The 16,519-nt window shown below is 55.7% G+C and overlaps 1 protein-coding gene across 5 annotated transcripts in view; it reads right to left on the bottom strand.

Annotated features, from left to right (window-relative positions):
• The window catches only part of LOC309556223 (cleavage and polyadenylation specificity factor subunit 1-like), a 62,014-nt gene extending 45,860 nt beyond the window's left edge, over positions 1-16,154 (bottom strand). For 4 of the 5 annotated variants that reach the window (XR_014225309.1, XR_014225310.1, XR_014225311.1 and 1 more), the window contains exons 1-8: positions 16,099-16,154; positions 14,202-14,327; positions 14,072-14,123; positions 12,807-12,901; positions 8,880-8,954; positions 8,394-8,474; positions 5,248-5,328; positions 22-120 (exon numbers count right to left, since the gene is read on the bottom strand). Coding sequence is in view for 2 of the 5 variants with exons in the window: in XM_082258621.1 (XP_082114747.1) it covers positions 22-120; positions 5,248-5,328; positions 8,394-8,474; positions 8,880-8,954; positions 12,807-12,901; positions 14,072-14,123; positions 14,202-14,327 (609 nt within the window). In the remaining 3 variants the exon portion in view is untranslated. The remainder of the gene's footprint in view (positions 1-21; positions 121-5,247; positions 5,329-8,393; positions 8,475-8,879; positions 8,955-12,806; positions 12,902-14,071; positions 14,124-14,201; positions 14,328-16,098) is intronic. The other variant, XM_082258622.1, reaches the window with a different exon arrangement.
• Between the last annotated feature and the right edge of the window lie 365 nt (positions 16,155-16,519).

The following is a 16,519-nucleotide window of genomic DNA, read 5'->3' as shown; positions in this document are numbered from 1 at the left end:
AGGGCAGCCATATTTTCTTACCATGGTGGAGTCTTCTCGGCTCAGGATAAGAAAACCATGGCGGTTCTTCTCCTCCTCCTCATCTGCTTCCACGGCCGTCTCCCCCGTGTCCTCAGACTGCTGAAGGGACAAGAAAAGATGGTGGTAAGAGAAGACATAGAAGAAGCCTGACAGAGAGACGAGGAGAAGAGAAGAGAGGAGAGGAGAGGAGAGGAGAGGAGAGGAGAGGAGAGGAGAGGAGAGGAGAGGAGAGGAGAGGAGAGGAGAGGAGAGGAGAGAAGAGAAGAGAGAGGATGAGTGACACCATACTGGGGGGCGGTGAGGAGAGGGAAGGATGAGTGACACCATACTGGGGGGGCAGGGAGGAGAGAGAAGGGTGAGTGACACCATACTGGGGGGGCAGGGAGGAGAGAGAAGGGTGAGTGACACCATACTGGGGGGGGCAGGGAGGAGAGAGAAGGGTGAGTGACACCATACTGGGGGGGGGGCAGGGAGGAGAGGGAAGGATGAGTGACACCATACTGGGGGGGGGGGGGGAGGAGAGGGAAGGGTGAGTGACACCATACTGGGGAGCAGGGAGGAGAGGGAAGGGTGAGTGACACCATACTGGGGAGCAGGGAGGAGAGGGAAGGGTGAGTGACACCATACTGGGGGGCAGGGAGGAAAGGGAAGGGTGAGTGACACCATACTGGGGAGCAGGGAGGAGAGGGAAGGGCGAGTGACACCATACTGGGGGGACAGGGAGGAGAGGGAAGGGCGAGTGACACCATACTGGGGGGACAGGGAGGAGAGGGAAGGGCGAGTGACACCATACTGGGGGGGCAGGGAGGAGAGGGAAGGGCGAGTGACACCATACTGGGGGGGCAGGGAGGAGAGGGAAGGGCGAGTGACACCATACTGGGGAGCGGGGAGGAGAGGGAAGGGTGAGTGACACCATACTGGGGGGGCAGGGAGGAGAGGGAAGGGCGAGTGACACCATACTGGGGGGGCAGGGAGGAGAGGGAAGGGCGAGTGACACCATACTGGGGAGCAGGGAGGAGAGGAAAGGATAAGTGACACCATACTGGGGAGCAGGGAGGAGAGGGAAGGATCAGTGAGACCATACTGGGGGCAGGGAGGAGAGGGAAGGGTGAGTGACACCATACTGGGGAGCGGGGAGGAGAGGGAAGGGTGAGTGACACCATACTGAGGGGCAGGGAGGAGAGGGAAGGGTGAGTGACACCATACTGGGGGGCAGGGAGGAGAGGGAAGGGTGAGTGACACCATACTGGGGAGCAGGGAGGAGAGGGAAGGGCGAGTGACACCATACTGGGGAGAAGGGAGGAGAGGGAAGGGCGAGTGACACCATACTGGGGGGACAGGGAGGAGAGGGAAGGGCGAGTGACACCATACTGGGGGGGCAGGGAGGAGAGGGAAGGGCGAGTGACACCATACTGGGGAGCAGGGAGGAGAGAGGAGGATAAGTGACACCATACTGGAGGGCAGGGAGGAGAGGGAAGGGTGAGTGACACCATACTGGGGAGCAGGGAGGAGAGGGAAGGGTGAGTGACACCATACTGGGGGGGGTGAGGAGAGGAAGGATCAGTGAGACCATACTGGGGAGCGGGGAGGAGAGGGAAGGGTGAGTGACACCATACTGGGGGGGCAGGGAGGAGAGGGAAGGGCGAGTGACACCATACTGGGGAGCAGGGAGGAGAGAGGAGGATAAGTGACACCATACTGGAGGGCAGGGAGGAGAGGGAAGGATGAGTGACACCATACTGGAGGGCAGGGAGGAGAGGGAAGGGTGAGTGACACCATACTGGGGGGCAGGGAGGAGAGGGAAGGGTGAGTGACACCATACTGGGGGGCAGGGAGGAGAGGGAAGGGTGAGTGACACCATACTGGGGGGCAGGGAGGAGAGGGAAGGGTGAGTGACACCATACTGGGGAGCAGGGAGGAGAGAGGAGGATAAGTGACACCATACTGGAGGGCAGGGAGGAGAGGGAAGGGTGAGTGACACCATACTGGGGAGCAGGGAGGAGAGGGAAGGGTGAGTGACACCATACTGGGGAGCAGGGAGGAGAGAGGAGGATAAGTGACACCATACTGGAGGGCAGGGAGGAGAGGGAAGGGTGAGTGACACCATACTGGGGGGCAGGGAGGAGAGGGAAGGGTGAGTGACACCATACTGGGGGGGCAGGGAGGAGAGGGAAGGGCGAGTGACACCATACTGGGGAGCAGGGAGGAGAGAGGAGGATAAGTGACACCATACTGGAGGGCAGGGAGGAGAGGGAAGGATGAGTGACACCATACTGGGGAGCAGGGAGGAGAGGGAAGGGTGAGTGACACCATACTGGGGGGCAGGGAGGAGAGGGAAGGGTGAGTGACACCATACTGGGGGGCAGGGAGGAGAGGGAAGGGTGAGTGACACCATACTGGGGAGCAGGGAGGAGAGGGAAGGGCGAGTGACACCATACTGGGGAGAAGGGAGGAGAGGGAAGGGCGAGTGACACCATACTGGGGGGACAGGGAGGAGAGGGAAGGGCGAGTGACACCATACTGGGGGGGCAGGGAGGAGAGGGAAGGGCGAGTGACACCATACTGGGGAGCAGGGAGGAGAGAGGAGGATAAGTGACACCATACTGGAGGGCAGGGAGGAGAGGGAAGGGTGAGTGACACCATACTGGGGAGCAGGGAGGAGAGGGAAGGGTGAGTGACACCATACTGGGGGGGGTGAGGAGAGGAAGGATCAGTGAGACCATACTGGGGAGCGGGGAGGAGAGGGAAGGGTGAGTGACACCATACTGGGGGGGCAGGGAGGAGAGGGAAGGGCGAGTGACACCATACTGGGGAGCAGGGAGGAGAGAGGAGGATAAGTGACACCATACTGGAGGGCAGGGAGGAGAGGGAAGGATGAGTGACACCATACTGGAGGGCAGGGAGGAGAGGGAAGGGTGAGTGACACCATACTGGGGGGCAGGGAGGAGAGGGAAGGGTGAGTGACACCATACTGGGGGGCAGGGAGGAGAGGGAAGGGTGAGTGACACCATACTGGGGGGCAGGGAGGAGAGGGAAGGGTGAGTGACACCATACTGGGGAGCAGGGAGGAGAGAGGAGGATAAGTGACACCATACTGGAGGGCAGGGAGGAGAGGGAAGGGTGAGTGACACCATACTGGGGAGCAGGGAGGAGAGGGAAGGGTGAGTGACACCATACTGGGGAGCAGGGAGGAGAGAGGAGGATAAGTGACACCATACTGGAGGGCAGGGAGGAGAGGGAAGGGTGAGTGACACCATACTGGGGGGCAGGGAGGAGAGGGAAGGGTGAGTGACACCATACTGGGGGGGCAGGGAGGAGAGGGAAGGGCGAGTGACACCATACTGGGGAGCAGGGAGGAGAGAGGAGGATAAGTGACACCATACTGGAGGGCAGGGAGGAGAGGGAAGGATGAGTGACACCATACTGGGGAGCAGGGAGGAGAGGGAAGGGTGAGTGACACCATACTGGGGGGCAGGGAGGAGAGGGAAGGGTGAGTGACACCATACTGGGGGGCAGGGAGGAGAGGGAAGGGTGAGTGACACCATACTGGGGGGCAGGGAGGAGAGGGAAGGGTGAGTGACACCATACTGGGGGGCAGGGAGGAGAGGGAAGGGTGAGTGACACCATACTGGGGAGCAGGGAGGAGAGGGAAGGGTGAGTGACACCATACTGGGGGGCAGGGAGGAGAGGGAAGGTTGAGTGACACCATACTGGGGGGCAGGGAGGAGAAGGAAGGGTGAGTGACTCCATACTGGGGGGCAGGGAGGAGAGGGAAGGGTGAGTGACACCATACTGGGGGGCAGGGAGGAGAGGGAAGGGTGAGTGACTCCATACTGGGGGGCAGGGAGGAGAGGGAAGGTTGAGTGACACCATACTGGGGAGCGGGGAGGAGAGGGAAGGGTGAGTGACACCATACTGGGGGGCAGGGAGGAGAGGGAAGGATGAGTGACACCATACTGGGGGGCAGGGAGGAGAGGGAAGGATGAGTGACACCATACTGGGGAGCAGGGAGGAGAGGGAAGGGTGAGTGACACCATACTGGGGAGCAGGGAGGAGAGGGAAGGGTGAGTGACACCATACTGGGGGGCAGGGAGGAGAGGGAAGGATGAGTGACACCATACTGGGGAGCAGGGAGGAGAGGGAAGGATGAGTGACACCATACTGGGGGGCAGGGAGGAGAGGGAAGGTTGAGTGACACCATACTGAGGGGCGGTGAGGAGAGGGAAGGATAAGTGACACCATACTGGGGAGCAGGGAGGAGAGGGAAGGGTGAGTGACACCATACTGGGGGGCAGGGAGGAGAGGGAAGGTTGAGTGACACCATACTGGGGGGCAGGGAGGAGAAGGAAGGGTGAGTGACTCCATACTGGGGGGCAGGGAGGAGAGGGAAGGGTGAGTGACACCATACTGGGGGGCAGGGAGGAGAGGGAAGGGTGAGTGACTCCATACTGGGGGGCAGGGAGGAGAGGGAAGGTTGAGTGACACCATACTGGGGAGCGGGGAGGAGAGGGAAGGGTGAGTGACACCATACTGGGGGGCAGGGAGGAGAGGGAAGGATGAGTGACACCATACTGGGGGGCAGGGAGGAGAGGGAAGGATGAGTGACACCATACTGGGGAGCAGGGAGGAGAGGGAAGGGTGAGTGACACCATACTGGGGAGCAGGGAGGAGAGGGAAGGGTGAGTGACACCATACTGGGGGGCAGGGAGGAGAGGGAAGGATGAGTGACACCATACTGGGGAGCAGGGAGGAGAGGGAAGGATGAGTGACACCATACTGGGGGGCAGGGAGGAGAGGGAAGGTTGAGTGACACCATACTGAGGGGCGGTGAGGAGAGGGAAGGATAAGTGACACCATACTGGGGGCAGGGAGGAGAGGGAAGGGTGAGTGACACCATACTGGGGGGCAGGGAGGAGAGGGAAGGATGAGTGACACCATACTGGGGGCAGGGAGGAGAGGGAAGGGTGAGTGACACCATACTGGGGGCGGGGAGGAGAGGGAAGGGTGAGTGACACCATACTGGGGGCAGGGAGGAGAGGGAAGGATGAGTGACACCATACTGGGGGCAGGGAGGAGAGGGAAGGGTAAGTGACACCATACTGGGGGCAGGGAGGAGAGGGAAGGGTAAGTGACACCATACTGGGGAAGCGAAGTGAAGAGAGAAGATGGAACACTATGTGGAGATCAGACTGGTAAAGAATCGGTTTCACCAGACGGAACACCAACCTCATTGGGTGAAATGACCGTCCACATATCATGACAGCCGGGGAGTTCAAAGGTCGTCACCACTTGGGGTCGGATACTCTTCTGTGATGAGATAAACAAAGGTTAAAGGTTAATTTTTGCTGCAACCAAGTATATTGTAACATTATAGAAATGTGATTGCCTAAAAAGGCGTCAAAATGTTAAAGATTTAAAAAGTGTGCAAAGAAAAAAAAAAAAAAACACAAATATTCCTATAAATACTGCGCACATTTCCTGGTGTATCGGAGTCCAGAGAAATTCTCACTGCGTGCCCCCTCTCACTGCGAGCCCCCTCTCACTGCGTGCCCCCTCTCACTGCGAGCCCCCTCTCACTGCGAGCCCCCTCTCACTGCGAGCCCCCTCTCACTGCGAGCCCCCTCTCACTGCGTGCCCCCTCTCACTGCGAGCCCCCTCTGACTGCGAGCCCCCCCTCACTGCGAGCCCCCTCTCACTGCGAGCCCCCTCTCACTGCGAGCGGCCTCTCAACGCGAGCCCCCTCTCACTGCGTGCCCCCTCTCACTGCGTGCCCCCTCTCACTGCGTGCCCCCTCTCACTGCGTGCCCCCTCTGAGCCCCCCCCCTCTGCGTGCCCCCTCTGACTGCGTGCCCCCTCTCACTGCGAGCCCCCTCTCACTGCGAGCCCCCTCTCACTGCGAGCCCCCTCTCACTGCGTGCCCCCTGCCTGCACGCTCCCTGCCTGCGCGCCCCTCTGACTGCACGCTCCCTGCCTGCGCGCCCCTCTGACTGCACGCTCCCTGCCTGCGCGCCCCTCTGACTGCGCGCCCCTCTGACTGCACGCTCCCTGCCTGTGCGCCCCCTGCTAGGGTAATTTTATTACATTGTTCTTTGCTCACTCCAAGGATTATAGAACCCTCTATGTAATGAAGAAGAGCAGAGGGGGAGGAGCTCTGCAGTCCTATCCTAGGGTGACTGCTCATCTCTATGCCCTTGGAGGAGGACACGGGAGTGGCACCATGACGTCATTGTTCTCGGGCCATGCAAACAGGTTTTTTTTTTTCTTAAAGCAAAAAAATAAAAAACCCAAAAAAGGGAAAGTGTTAATATGTATTAAAAAAAAAAAAAAAAAAAAAATTATATATATATATATATATATATATATATTTTTTTTTTTAATGGGCCACCATCTCTGCGTGCAGTAGTGAACACGTATGTAGCTCACACCCACACATATGAGGTTAATGCAGCAAACGTCAGATTGAGAGCAATAATTCCAGCCCTGGACCTCCTCTGTACCTCTAAACAGGTAATAAGTAAAAATTAAAAAAAAAAAGAAACATTTTATGGTCAGTTGGATACACCAATAATGGGTGCAAATACGCTGCCCTCCTCCCAGGAGGATAGATACATCTCCAGTAAGGGGTAAATACACCGTTTACTATCCTCTTCCTAGTTGTTTTGAAGGAGCAGACATATGATGGACGGTTGGATACGTCTTTAGTAATGGGGGCACTGATATTTTGCTTTCTTCTCATTGTCTCTGGAGGAGCAGCCATATGATGGACGGTTGGATACGTCTTCAGTAATGGGGGCACTAATATTGTGCCCTCTTCTCATTATCTCTGAAGGCGCAGGCATATGATGGGCAGTTGGATACATCTTCAGTAATGGGGGCACTGATATTTTGCCTTCTTCTAATGGTCTCTGGAGGAGCAGCCATATGATGGACGGTTGGATACGTCTTTAGTAATGGGGGCACTGATATTTTGCTTTCTTCTCATTGTCTCTGGAGGAGCAGACATATGATGGACGGTTGGATACGTCTTCAGTAATGGGCAAGGATATTTTGCCCTCTTCTCATTGTCGCTGGAGGAGCAGACATATGATGGACGGTTGGATACGTCTTCAGTAATGGGGGCACTGATATTTTGCCCTCTTCTCATTGTCTCTGGAGGAGCAGCCATATGATGGACGGTTGGATACGTCTTCAGTAATGGGGGCACTGATATTGTGCCCTCTTCTCATTGTCTCTGGAGGAGCAGACATATGATGGACGGTTGGATACGTCTTCAGTAATGGAGGCACTGATATGTTGCCCTCTTCTCATTGTCTCTGGAGGAGCAGACATATGATGGACGGTTGGATACGTCTTCAGTAATGGAGGCACTGATATTGTGCCTTCTTCTCATTGTCTCTGGAGGAGCAGACATATGACGGGCGGTTGGATACGTCTTCAGTAATGGGCAATGATATTTTGCCCTCTTCTCATTGTCGCTGGAGGAGCAGACATATGATGGGCGGTTGGATACGTCTTCAGTAATGGGGGCACTGATATTGTGCCCTCTTCTCATGGTCTCTGGAGGAGCAGACATATGATGGGCGGTTGGATATGTCTTCAGTAATGGGGGCACTGATATTTTGCCTTCTTCCCAGTGTCTCTGGAGGAGCAGACATATGACGGGCGGTTGGATACGTCTGTCCCTATAAAGCCCTGACACAGAAAGGCGTCGCTGTCACTGAACAGTTTCAGATGTACAGATCCACTTAGATAGGCTCTGTAAAGGTTTTGAAAATGTTCTAGCTGTAATTTTGCCCTGACAGACTATGTAAGGTGTTACTCTGGGTATGGGAGGGGAAATACATGCTATAGATGAAAGGCCGGGCCGGCTGCCCTGGGCACTGTGGTATCATGTGAGGGGGGGGGGGGGGTGCAACATGAGGAGATGGGAGGGGGGATTAGAATTATTCTAGAGGGGGTGCTAGGAACGGTGATTTGGGGGGGGGGGGGGTTGATTTATGTTGGGAGGGGGAATGGTGGGAGAGGATTTGTGCTAACAGGGGGGGAATTTGGGGGTCTGTGCTAGAAAAGGGGATATGGTAAAAAGGGGAGGGAATTTGTGGTAGGTGGGGAAAACATTTTTGGGGGAGAGATTTGCTGACACACAATGCTCATACATCTGGGGGTTGGGGGGGGGGGCAGTTTGGTATGTTTGCCCTGGGCTCTAGGTGTCCCGACACTGGATGAAGGAACTCTGACTGAGCAATAGATCCCCGCTCCCCCTAAGAGTGTTCTACCCAATCATCCAGCCTAGTGTTTCAATCTGTAGAATGTGAACTTTACTGCCAAGAAAAATTAAACTTGGATGAAAGGTTAAAGGTTACCGGCCTCACCTGGAGCACCGAGAGAGCCCCGTTCTTCCCGTATCCGGAACACAAGACGATCTCCAAGTCCGGCTCCGTGCTATTCTGAAACTACAATGTCAGCAGTGTTATTACTAATGGTGGGGACAGGAAAGGGGAGGAGCCACTGCAAATGGGAGAGGGGGAGGGAAGTGCAATGCAGACAAGGGAGGGACCACTGTAGACAGAGGAGGGGACATTGAATGCAAGGAGAAATGCACAGGGGAGGAGGCACTGCAGACAGTAAAGGGGAAGGGGAGGAACCACTGAGGATGAGAGAAGCAATGCAGACAGGAGAGGGGGAGGAGGCACTGCAGACAGGAGAGGGGGAGGAGGCACTGCAGACAGGAGAGGGGGAGGGGCCACTGAATGCAAGGAGCAATGCACAGGGGAGGAGGCACTGCAGACAGAAGAGGGGAAAGGGGAGGAACCATTGAAGAGGGGAGGAGCACCCATAAAGCAGCCAGGGTCACTTACCTCCTCAGACAGAAAGGCCGGCTCCCCCATGGACGCCATGGCACACGGTCCGATGTTTAGGATGCTGTCACAAACCTGTATGGGAATCAGAAGGATAACATTTCATAAAATTCTGCTTCTACATACAAAGCCTCATCGAGAGATCTTCTTCTTCAGTGCAGTGACTGATAAACCAGACAAACCACAAACTGGAATTTACTTTGCCAGTGATTGGTGGAGACCGGTTGCCATTGGTGGCCACACTAAAAATATAAAGCTTGTAGTAGGATCAACGTGACACCAATTCAGATTGTGCAATTCTATGCACCTAATGAAAGAGACAGAACTCTTTATGTGCCACCATTACCATGAGACCTATGTCATGTGTGCTCCACCATTACCCCACCATGGAAACACCCTGGAGGCCCATGTCATGTGTGCTCCACCATTACCCCACCCTGGAGGCCTATGTCATGTGTGCCCCACCATTACCCCACCCTGGAGACCTATGTCATGTGTGCTCCACCATTACCCCACCCTAGAAACACCCTGGAGACCTATGTCATGTGTGCTCCACCATTACCCCACCCTGGAAACACCCTGGAGGCCCATGTCATGTGTGCTCCACCATTACCCCACCCTGGAGGCCCATGTCATGTGTGCTCCACCATTACCCCACCCTGGAGGCCCATGTCATGTGTGCTCCACCATTACCCCACCATTACCCCACCCTGGAGGCCTATGTCATGTGTGCTCCACCATTACCATGAGACCTATGTCATGTGTGCTCCACCATTACCCCACCATGGAAACACCCTGGAGGCCCATGTCATGTGTGCTCCACCATTACCCCACCATGGAAACACCCTGGAGGCCCATGTCATGTGTGCTCCACCATTACCCCACCCTGGAGGCCCATGTCATGTGTGCTCCACCATTACCCCACCCTGGAGGCCCATGTCATGTGTGCTCCACCATTACCCCACCCTGGAGGCCCATGTCATGTGTGCTCCACCATTACCCCACCCTGGAGGCCCATGTCATGTGTGCTCCACCATTACCCCACCATTACCCCACCCTGGAGGCCTATGTCATGTGTGCCCCACCATTACCCCACCATTACCCCACCCTGGAGGCCCATGTCATGTGTGCTCCACCATTACCCCACCATTACCCCACCCTGGAGGCCTATGTCATGTGCGCTCCACCATTACCCCACCATGGAAACACCCTGGAGGCCCATGTCATGTGTGCTCCACCATTACCCCACCCTGGAGGCCCATGTCATGTGTGCTCCACCATTACCCCACCCTGGAGGCCCATGTCATGTGTGCTCCACCATTACCCCACCATTACCCCACCCTGGAGGCCTATGTCATGTGTGCCCCACCATTACCCCACCATGGAAACACCCTGGAGGCCCATGTCATGTGTGCTCCACCATTACCCCACCATGGAAACACCCTGGAGGCCTATGTCATGTGTGCCCCACCATTACCCCACCATGGAAACACCCTGGAGGCCTATGTCATGTGTGCTCCACCATTACCCCACCATGGAAACACCCTGGAGACCTATGTCATGTGTGCTCCACCATTACCCCACCATGGAAACACCCTGGAGGCCCATGTCATGTGTGCTCCACCATTACCCCACCATGGAAACACCCTGGAGGCCCATGTCATGTGTGCTCCACCATTACCCCACCATGGAAACACCCTGGAGGCCCATGTCATGTGTGCTCCACCATTACCCCACCATGGAAACACCCTGGAGACCTATGTCATGTGTGCTCCACCATTACCCCACCATGGAAACACCCTGGAGACCTATGTCATGTGTGCTCCACCATTACCCCACCATGGAAACACCCTGGAGGCCCATGTCATGTGTGCTCCACCATTACCCCACCATGGAAACACCCTGGAGGCCTATGTCATGTGTGCTCCACCATTACCCCACCATGGAAACACCCTGGAGACCTATGTCATGTGTGCTCCACCATTACCCCACCATGGAAACACCCTGGAGGCCCATGTCATGTGTGCTCCACCATTACCCCACCATTACCCCACCCTGGAGGCCTATGTCATGTGTGCCCCACCATTACCCCACCATGGAAACACCCTGGAGGCCCATGTCATGTGTGCTCCACCATTACCCCACCCTGGAAACACCCTGGAGGCCCATGTCATGTGTGCCCCACCATTACCCCACCCTGGAAACACCCTGGAGGCCCATGTCATGTGTGCTCCACCATTACCCCACCCTGGAAACACCCTGGAGGCCCATGTCATGTGTGCTCCACCATTACCCCACCATGGAAATACCCTGGAGGCCCATGTCATGTGTGCTCCACCATTACCCCACCCTGGAAACACCCTGGAGGCCCATGTCATGTGTGCTCCACCATTACCCCACCCTGGAGGCCTATGTCATGTGTGCCCCACCATTACCCCACCCTGGAGGCCTATGTCATGTGTGCCCCACCATTACCCCACCCTGGAGACCTATGTCATGTGTGCTCCACCATTACCCCACCCTAGAAACACCCTGGAGACCTATGTCATGTGTGCTCCACCATTACCCCACCATGGAAACACCCTGGAGGCCCATGTCATGTGTGCCCCACCATTACCCCGCCCTGGAAACACCCTGGAGACCTATGTCATGTGTGCTCCACCATTACCCCACCCTGGAGACCTATGTCATGTGTGCTCCACCATTACCCCACCCTGGAAACACCCTGGAGGCCCATGTCATGTGTGCTCCACCATTACCCCACCCTGGAGGCCTATGTCATGTGTGCCCCACCATTACCCCACCCTGGAGACCTATGTCATGTGTGCTCCACCATTACCCCACCCTGGAAACACTCTGGAGACCTATGTCATGTGTGCTCCACCATTACCCCACCATGGAAACACCCTGGAGGCCCATGTCATGTGTGCTCCACCATTACCCCACCATTACCCCACCCTGGAGACCTATGTCATGTGTGCTCCACCATTACCCCACCATGGAAACACCCTGGAGGCCCATGTCATGTGTGCCCCACCATTACCCCGCCCTGGAAACACCCTGGAGACCTATGTCATGTGTGCTCAACCATTACCCCACCCTGGAAACACCCTGGAGGCCCATGTCATGTGTGCTCCACCATTACCCCACCATTACCCCACCCTGGAGACCTATGTCATGTGTGCTCCACCATTACCCCACCATTACCCCACCATGGAAACACCCTGGAGGCCTATGTCATGTGTGCTCCACCATTACCCCACCATGGAAACACCCTGGAGGCCCATGTCATGTGTGCTCCACCATTACCCCACCCTGGAAACACCCTGGAGGCCTATGTCATGTGTGCTCCACCATTACCCCACCCTGGAAACACCCTGGAGGCCCATGTCATGTGTGCTCCACCATTACCCCGCCCTGGAGGCCTATGTCATGTGTGCTCCACCATTACCCCACCCTGGAAACACCCTAGAGACCTATGTCATGTGTGCGCCGCCATTACCCCACCCTGGAGGCCTATGTCATGTGTGCTCCACCACTCCTTATGTACCACTATTGCCCCACCCAGTAAAGACCCTAGGAGGTTCCACAATTACCCCAGCTTACACCTCTGAGCCCAGGTCAATGGGCTGACAGCAGTTTGTCACCGTCACCCTCTAGGCCTATGTCACCGGGCTTTCATTTGCTTCAGAATGGATTCTCTCCCCATACAGGTCAATGGGAAAGCTGCTTGGTACAGGTGATTAGGAGGTCGGCTGCAGGTTGAACGCCCCCATCAATAACTGTGCACTGATCTCAGAACTGACACAAATGCTGAGCCCCACTGACAGATTCTAAGAGAGGTGGGGGGGGGGGGGAATTAGGGGGGGTAAAAGAGAAGACATTCATGTCTCCAATCAGAGAATTGTATTTTTAGTCTCTGCAAACCTCAAAGGAGTATGTGGAGAGCTGCGTGCCGGACTGCAACTCACTGCCGTACACCTCGATCTCATCAATCTCATCCACCAGGGCCCCTTTACCACCTGCAGAGATACAAAAGGTGAGCAGAAGGGTAAGAAGCTGCATTTCCTATAAAACAGAATAAAATTATCCTAGAAAGACACTGGACTGCTGGGAGAACAGAGGCAGCACAATATTCATCCATAGGGGGGCAGCAGTGAGCACTGGAATATACTATGGAGGAGACAGCAGAGAGAACAGAGGTAACACAATATTCATCCATAGGGGGCAGCAGTGAGCACTGGAATATACTATGGAGGAGACAGCAGAGAGAACAGAGGTAACACAATATTCATCCATAGGGGGCAGCAGTGAGCACTGGAATATACTATGGAGGAGACAGCAGAGAGAACAGAGGTAACACAATATTCATCCATAGGGGGCAGCAGTGAGCACTGGAATATACTATGGAGGAGACAGCAGAGAGAACAGAGGTAACACAATATTCATCCATAGGGGGCAGCAGTGAGCACTGGAATATACTATGGAGGAGACAGCAGAGAGAACAGAGGTAACACAATATTCATCCATAGGGGGCAGCAGTGAGCACTGGAATATACTATGGAGGAGACAGCAGAGAGAACAGAGGTAACACAATATTCATCCATAGGGGGCAGCAGTGAGCACTGGAATATACTATGGAGGAGACAGCAGAGAGAACAGAGGTAACACAATATTCATCCATAGGGGGCAGCAGTGAGCACTGGAATATACTATGGAGGAGACAGCAGAGAGAACAGAGGTAACACAATATTCATCCATAGGGGGCAGCAGTGAGCACTGGAATATACTATGGAGGAGACAGCAGAGAGAACAGAGGTAACACAATATTCATCCATAGGGGGCAGCAGTGAGCACTGGAATATACTATGGAGGAGACAGCAGAGAGAACAGAGGTAACACAATATTCATCCATAGGGGGCAGCAGAGAGCACTGGAATATACTATAGAGGAGACAGCAGAGAGAACAGAGGTAACACAATATTCATCCATAGGGGGCAGCAGAGAGCACTGGAATATACTATGTGGGAGACAGCAGAGAGAACAGAGATAACACAATATTCATCCATAGGGGGCAGCAGTGAGCACTGGTCACACACAGACAATGGAAGGGAATGGGACAATATATAGCCATCAATCGGGGGGCAGCAGTGAGCACTGGTCACAGTGGAATATCAGCCTTGCACACTCACCAGGACGTGGCAGAGCATTATCCACTCGTTTCTTCTTAGTGGGGGGCTCCTCCTGGAACAGAACTGGTTTATTAAACTCCGGAGAACAGTCAGGACCTCCACCCCAGTCCTCCAACTGACTGTTACTCACCACCTTGTCTGGGTCTTTGCTGGGTGCAGAAGAAGGGTTGTCCTGAACCTTCTCTGTGTACCTGAGGAGCAGCGAGTTCCCCAGACGGGAGCCCAGGAATAAATATCCGGGCTCCATTAAGGTCATCTGTGGAGAAGGAGGGGGGAGGTTAGTGGATGATGGGGATCAGCGGAGAAGGAGGGGGAGGTTAGTGGATGATGGGGATCAGCGGAGAAGGAGGGGGGAGGTTAGTGGATGATGGGGATCAGCGGAGGAGGAGGGGGGAGGTTAGTGGATGATGGGGATCAGCGAAGAAGGAGGGGGGAGATTAGTGGATGATGGGGATCAGCGAAGAAGGAGGGGGGAGATTAGTGGATGATGGAGATCAGCGGAGAAGGAGGGGGGAGGTTAGTGGATGATGGGGATCAGTGGAGAAGGAGGGGGGAGGTTAGTGGATGATGGGGCTCAGTGGAGAAGGAGGGGGGAGGTTAGTGGATGATGGAGATCAGCGGAGAAGGAGGGGGGAGGTTATTGGATGATGGGGCTCAGCGGAAGAGGGGGGAGGTTAGGGGATGATGGGGCTCAGCGGAGGAGGAGGGGGGAGGTTAGTGGATGATGGGGCTCAGCGGAGAAGGAGGGGGGAGGTTAGTGGATGATGGGGCTCAGCGGAGAAGGAGGGGGGAGGTTAGTGGATGATGGGGCTCAGCGGAGAAGGAGGGGGAGGTTAGTGGATGATGGGGATCAGCGGAGGAGAGGGGAGGTTAGTGGATGATGGGGATCAGTGGAGAAGGAGGGGGGAGGTTAGTGGATGATGGGGATCAGTGGAGGAGGGGGGAGGTTAGCGGATGATGGGGATCAGTGGAGGAGGGGGGAGGTTAGTGGATGATGGGGCTCAGCGGAGAAGGAGGGGGGAGGTTAGTGGATGATGGGGATCAGCGGAGGAGAGGGGAGGTTAGTGGATGATGGGGATCAGTGGAGAAGGAGGGGGGAGGTTAGTGGATGATGGGGATCAGTGGAGGAGGGGGGAGGTTAGCGGATGATGGGGATCAGTGGAGGAGGGGGAGGTTAGTGGATGATGGGGCTCAGCGGAGGAGGGGGGAGGTTAGTGGATGATGGGGCTCAGCGGAGGAGGGGGGAGGTTAGTGGATGATGGGGATCAGTGTAGAAGGAGGGGGGAGGTTAGTGGATGATGGGGATCAGTGGAGGAGGGGGGAGGTTAGCGGATGATGGGGATCAGTGGAGGAGGGGGGAGGTTAGTGGATGATGGGGATCAGTGGAGGAGGGGGAGGTTAGTGGATGATGGGGATCAGTGTAGAAGGAGGGGGGAGGTTAGCGGATGATGGGGATCAGTGGAGGAGGGGGGAGGTTAGTGGATGATGGGGATCAGTGGAGGAGGGGGGGAGGTTAGTGGATGATGGGGATCAGTGTAGAAGGAGGGGGGAGGTTAGTGGATGATGGGGATCAGTGGAGGAGGGGGGAGGTAGCGGATGATGGGGATCAGTGGAGGAGGGGGGAGGTTAGTGGATGATGGGGATCAGTGGAGGAGGGGGGAGGTTAGTGGATGATGAGGCTCAGCGAGAAGGAGGGGGGAGGTTAGTGGATGATGGAGATCAGCGGAGAAGGAGGGGGGAGGTTAGTGGATGATGGAGATCAGCGGAGAAGGAGGGGGGAGGTTATTGGATGATGGGGCTCAGCGGAAGAGGGGGGAGGTTAGGGGATGATGGGGCTCAGCGGAAGAGGGGGGAGGTTAGGGGATGATGGGGATCAGTGGAGAAGGAGGGGGGAGGTTAGTGGATGATGGGGATCAGTGGAGAAGGAGGGGGGAGGTTAGTGGATGATGGGGATCAGCGGAGAAGGAGGAGGAGGTTAGTAGATGATAGGGATCAGCGCTCCCCTCCGGTCCTGGCAGAATACTCACAGATGTGGTCAGCACGCTGGCAGCCGCTTTGTCAAAGTGAAAAGAGCGAACGCTTCGCATCCATCGGTGATCAGGGTCAGCACATAGCTGAGGAGGGAAGAATACAGGAGACAATGTAAGAGAGGACATCTATACCGCTTATATATATATATATATTACATTTCTTCCCCGCCCGGACACAGAAATTCAGAACCAGTCAGGAAATTCACGAGTAGTCCAGCTGAGGGGGGACAGCAGCCACTGATAGACCCAAGAAGAATTGGGATCCAAAACACCGGAGACAAAACGGGGGGACCTGAGCACTCAAACTACCCATGGATCCACCCAGATGTACAAACCACACCCCTTTTAAAAATAAACCTGCGCACATCCATGCAGGCGGCTAATCAGGTGGGTTAGACGACCTCTGGTTTTGATCCCT

This window comes from Pelophylax lessonae (genome assembly GCF_965119305.1).
Source record: "Pelophylax lessonae genome assembly, chromosome: 5".
Classification (NCBI taxonomy): domain Eukaryota; kingdom Metazoa; phylum Chordata; class Amphibia; order Anura; family Ranidae; genus Pelophylax; species Pelophylax lessonae.
This window is presented reverse-complemented; position numbering and strand designations above follow the sequence as displayed.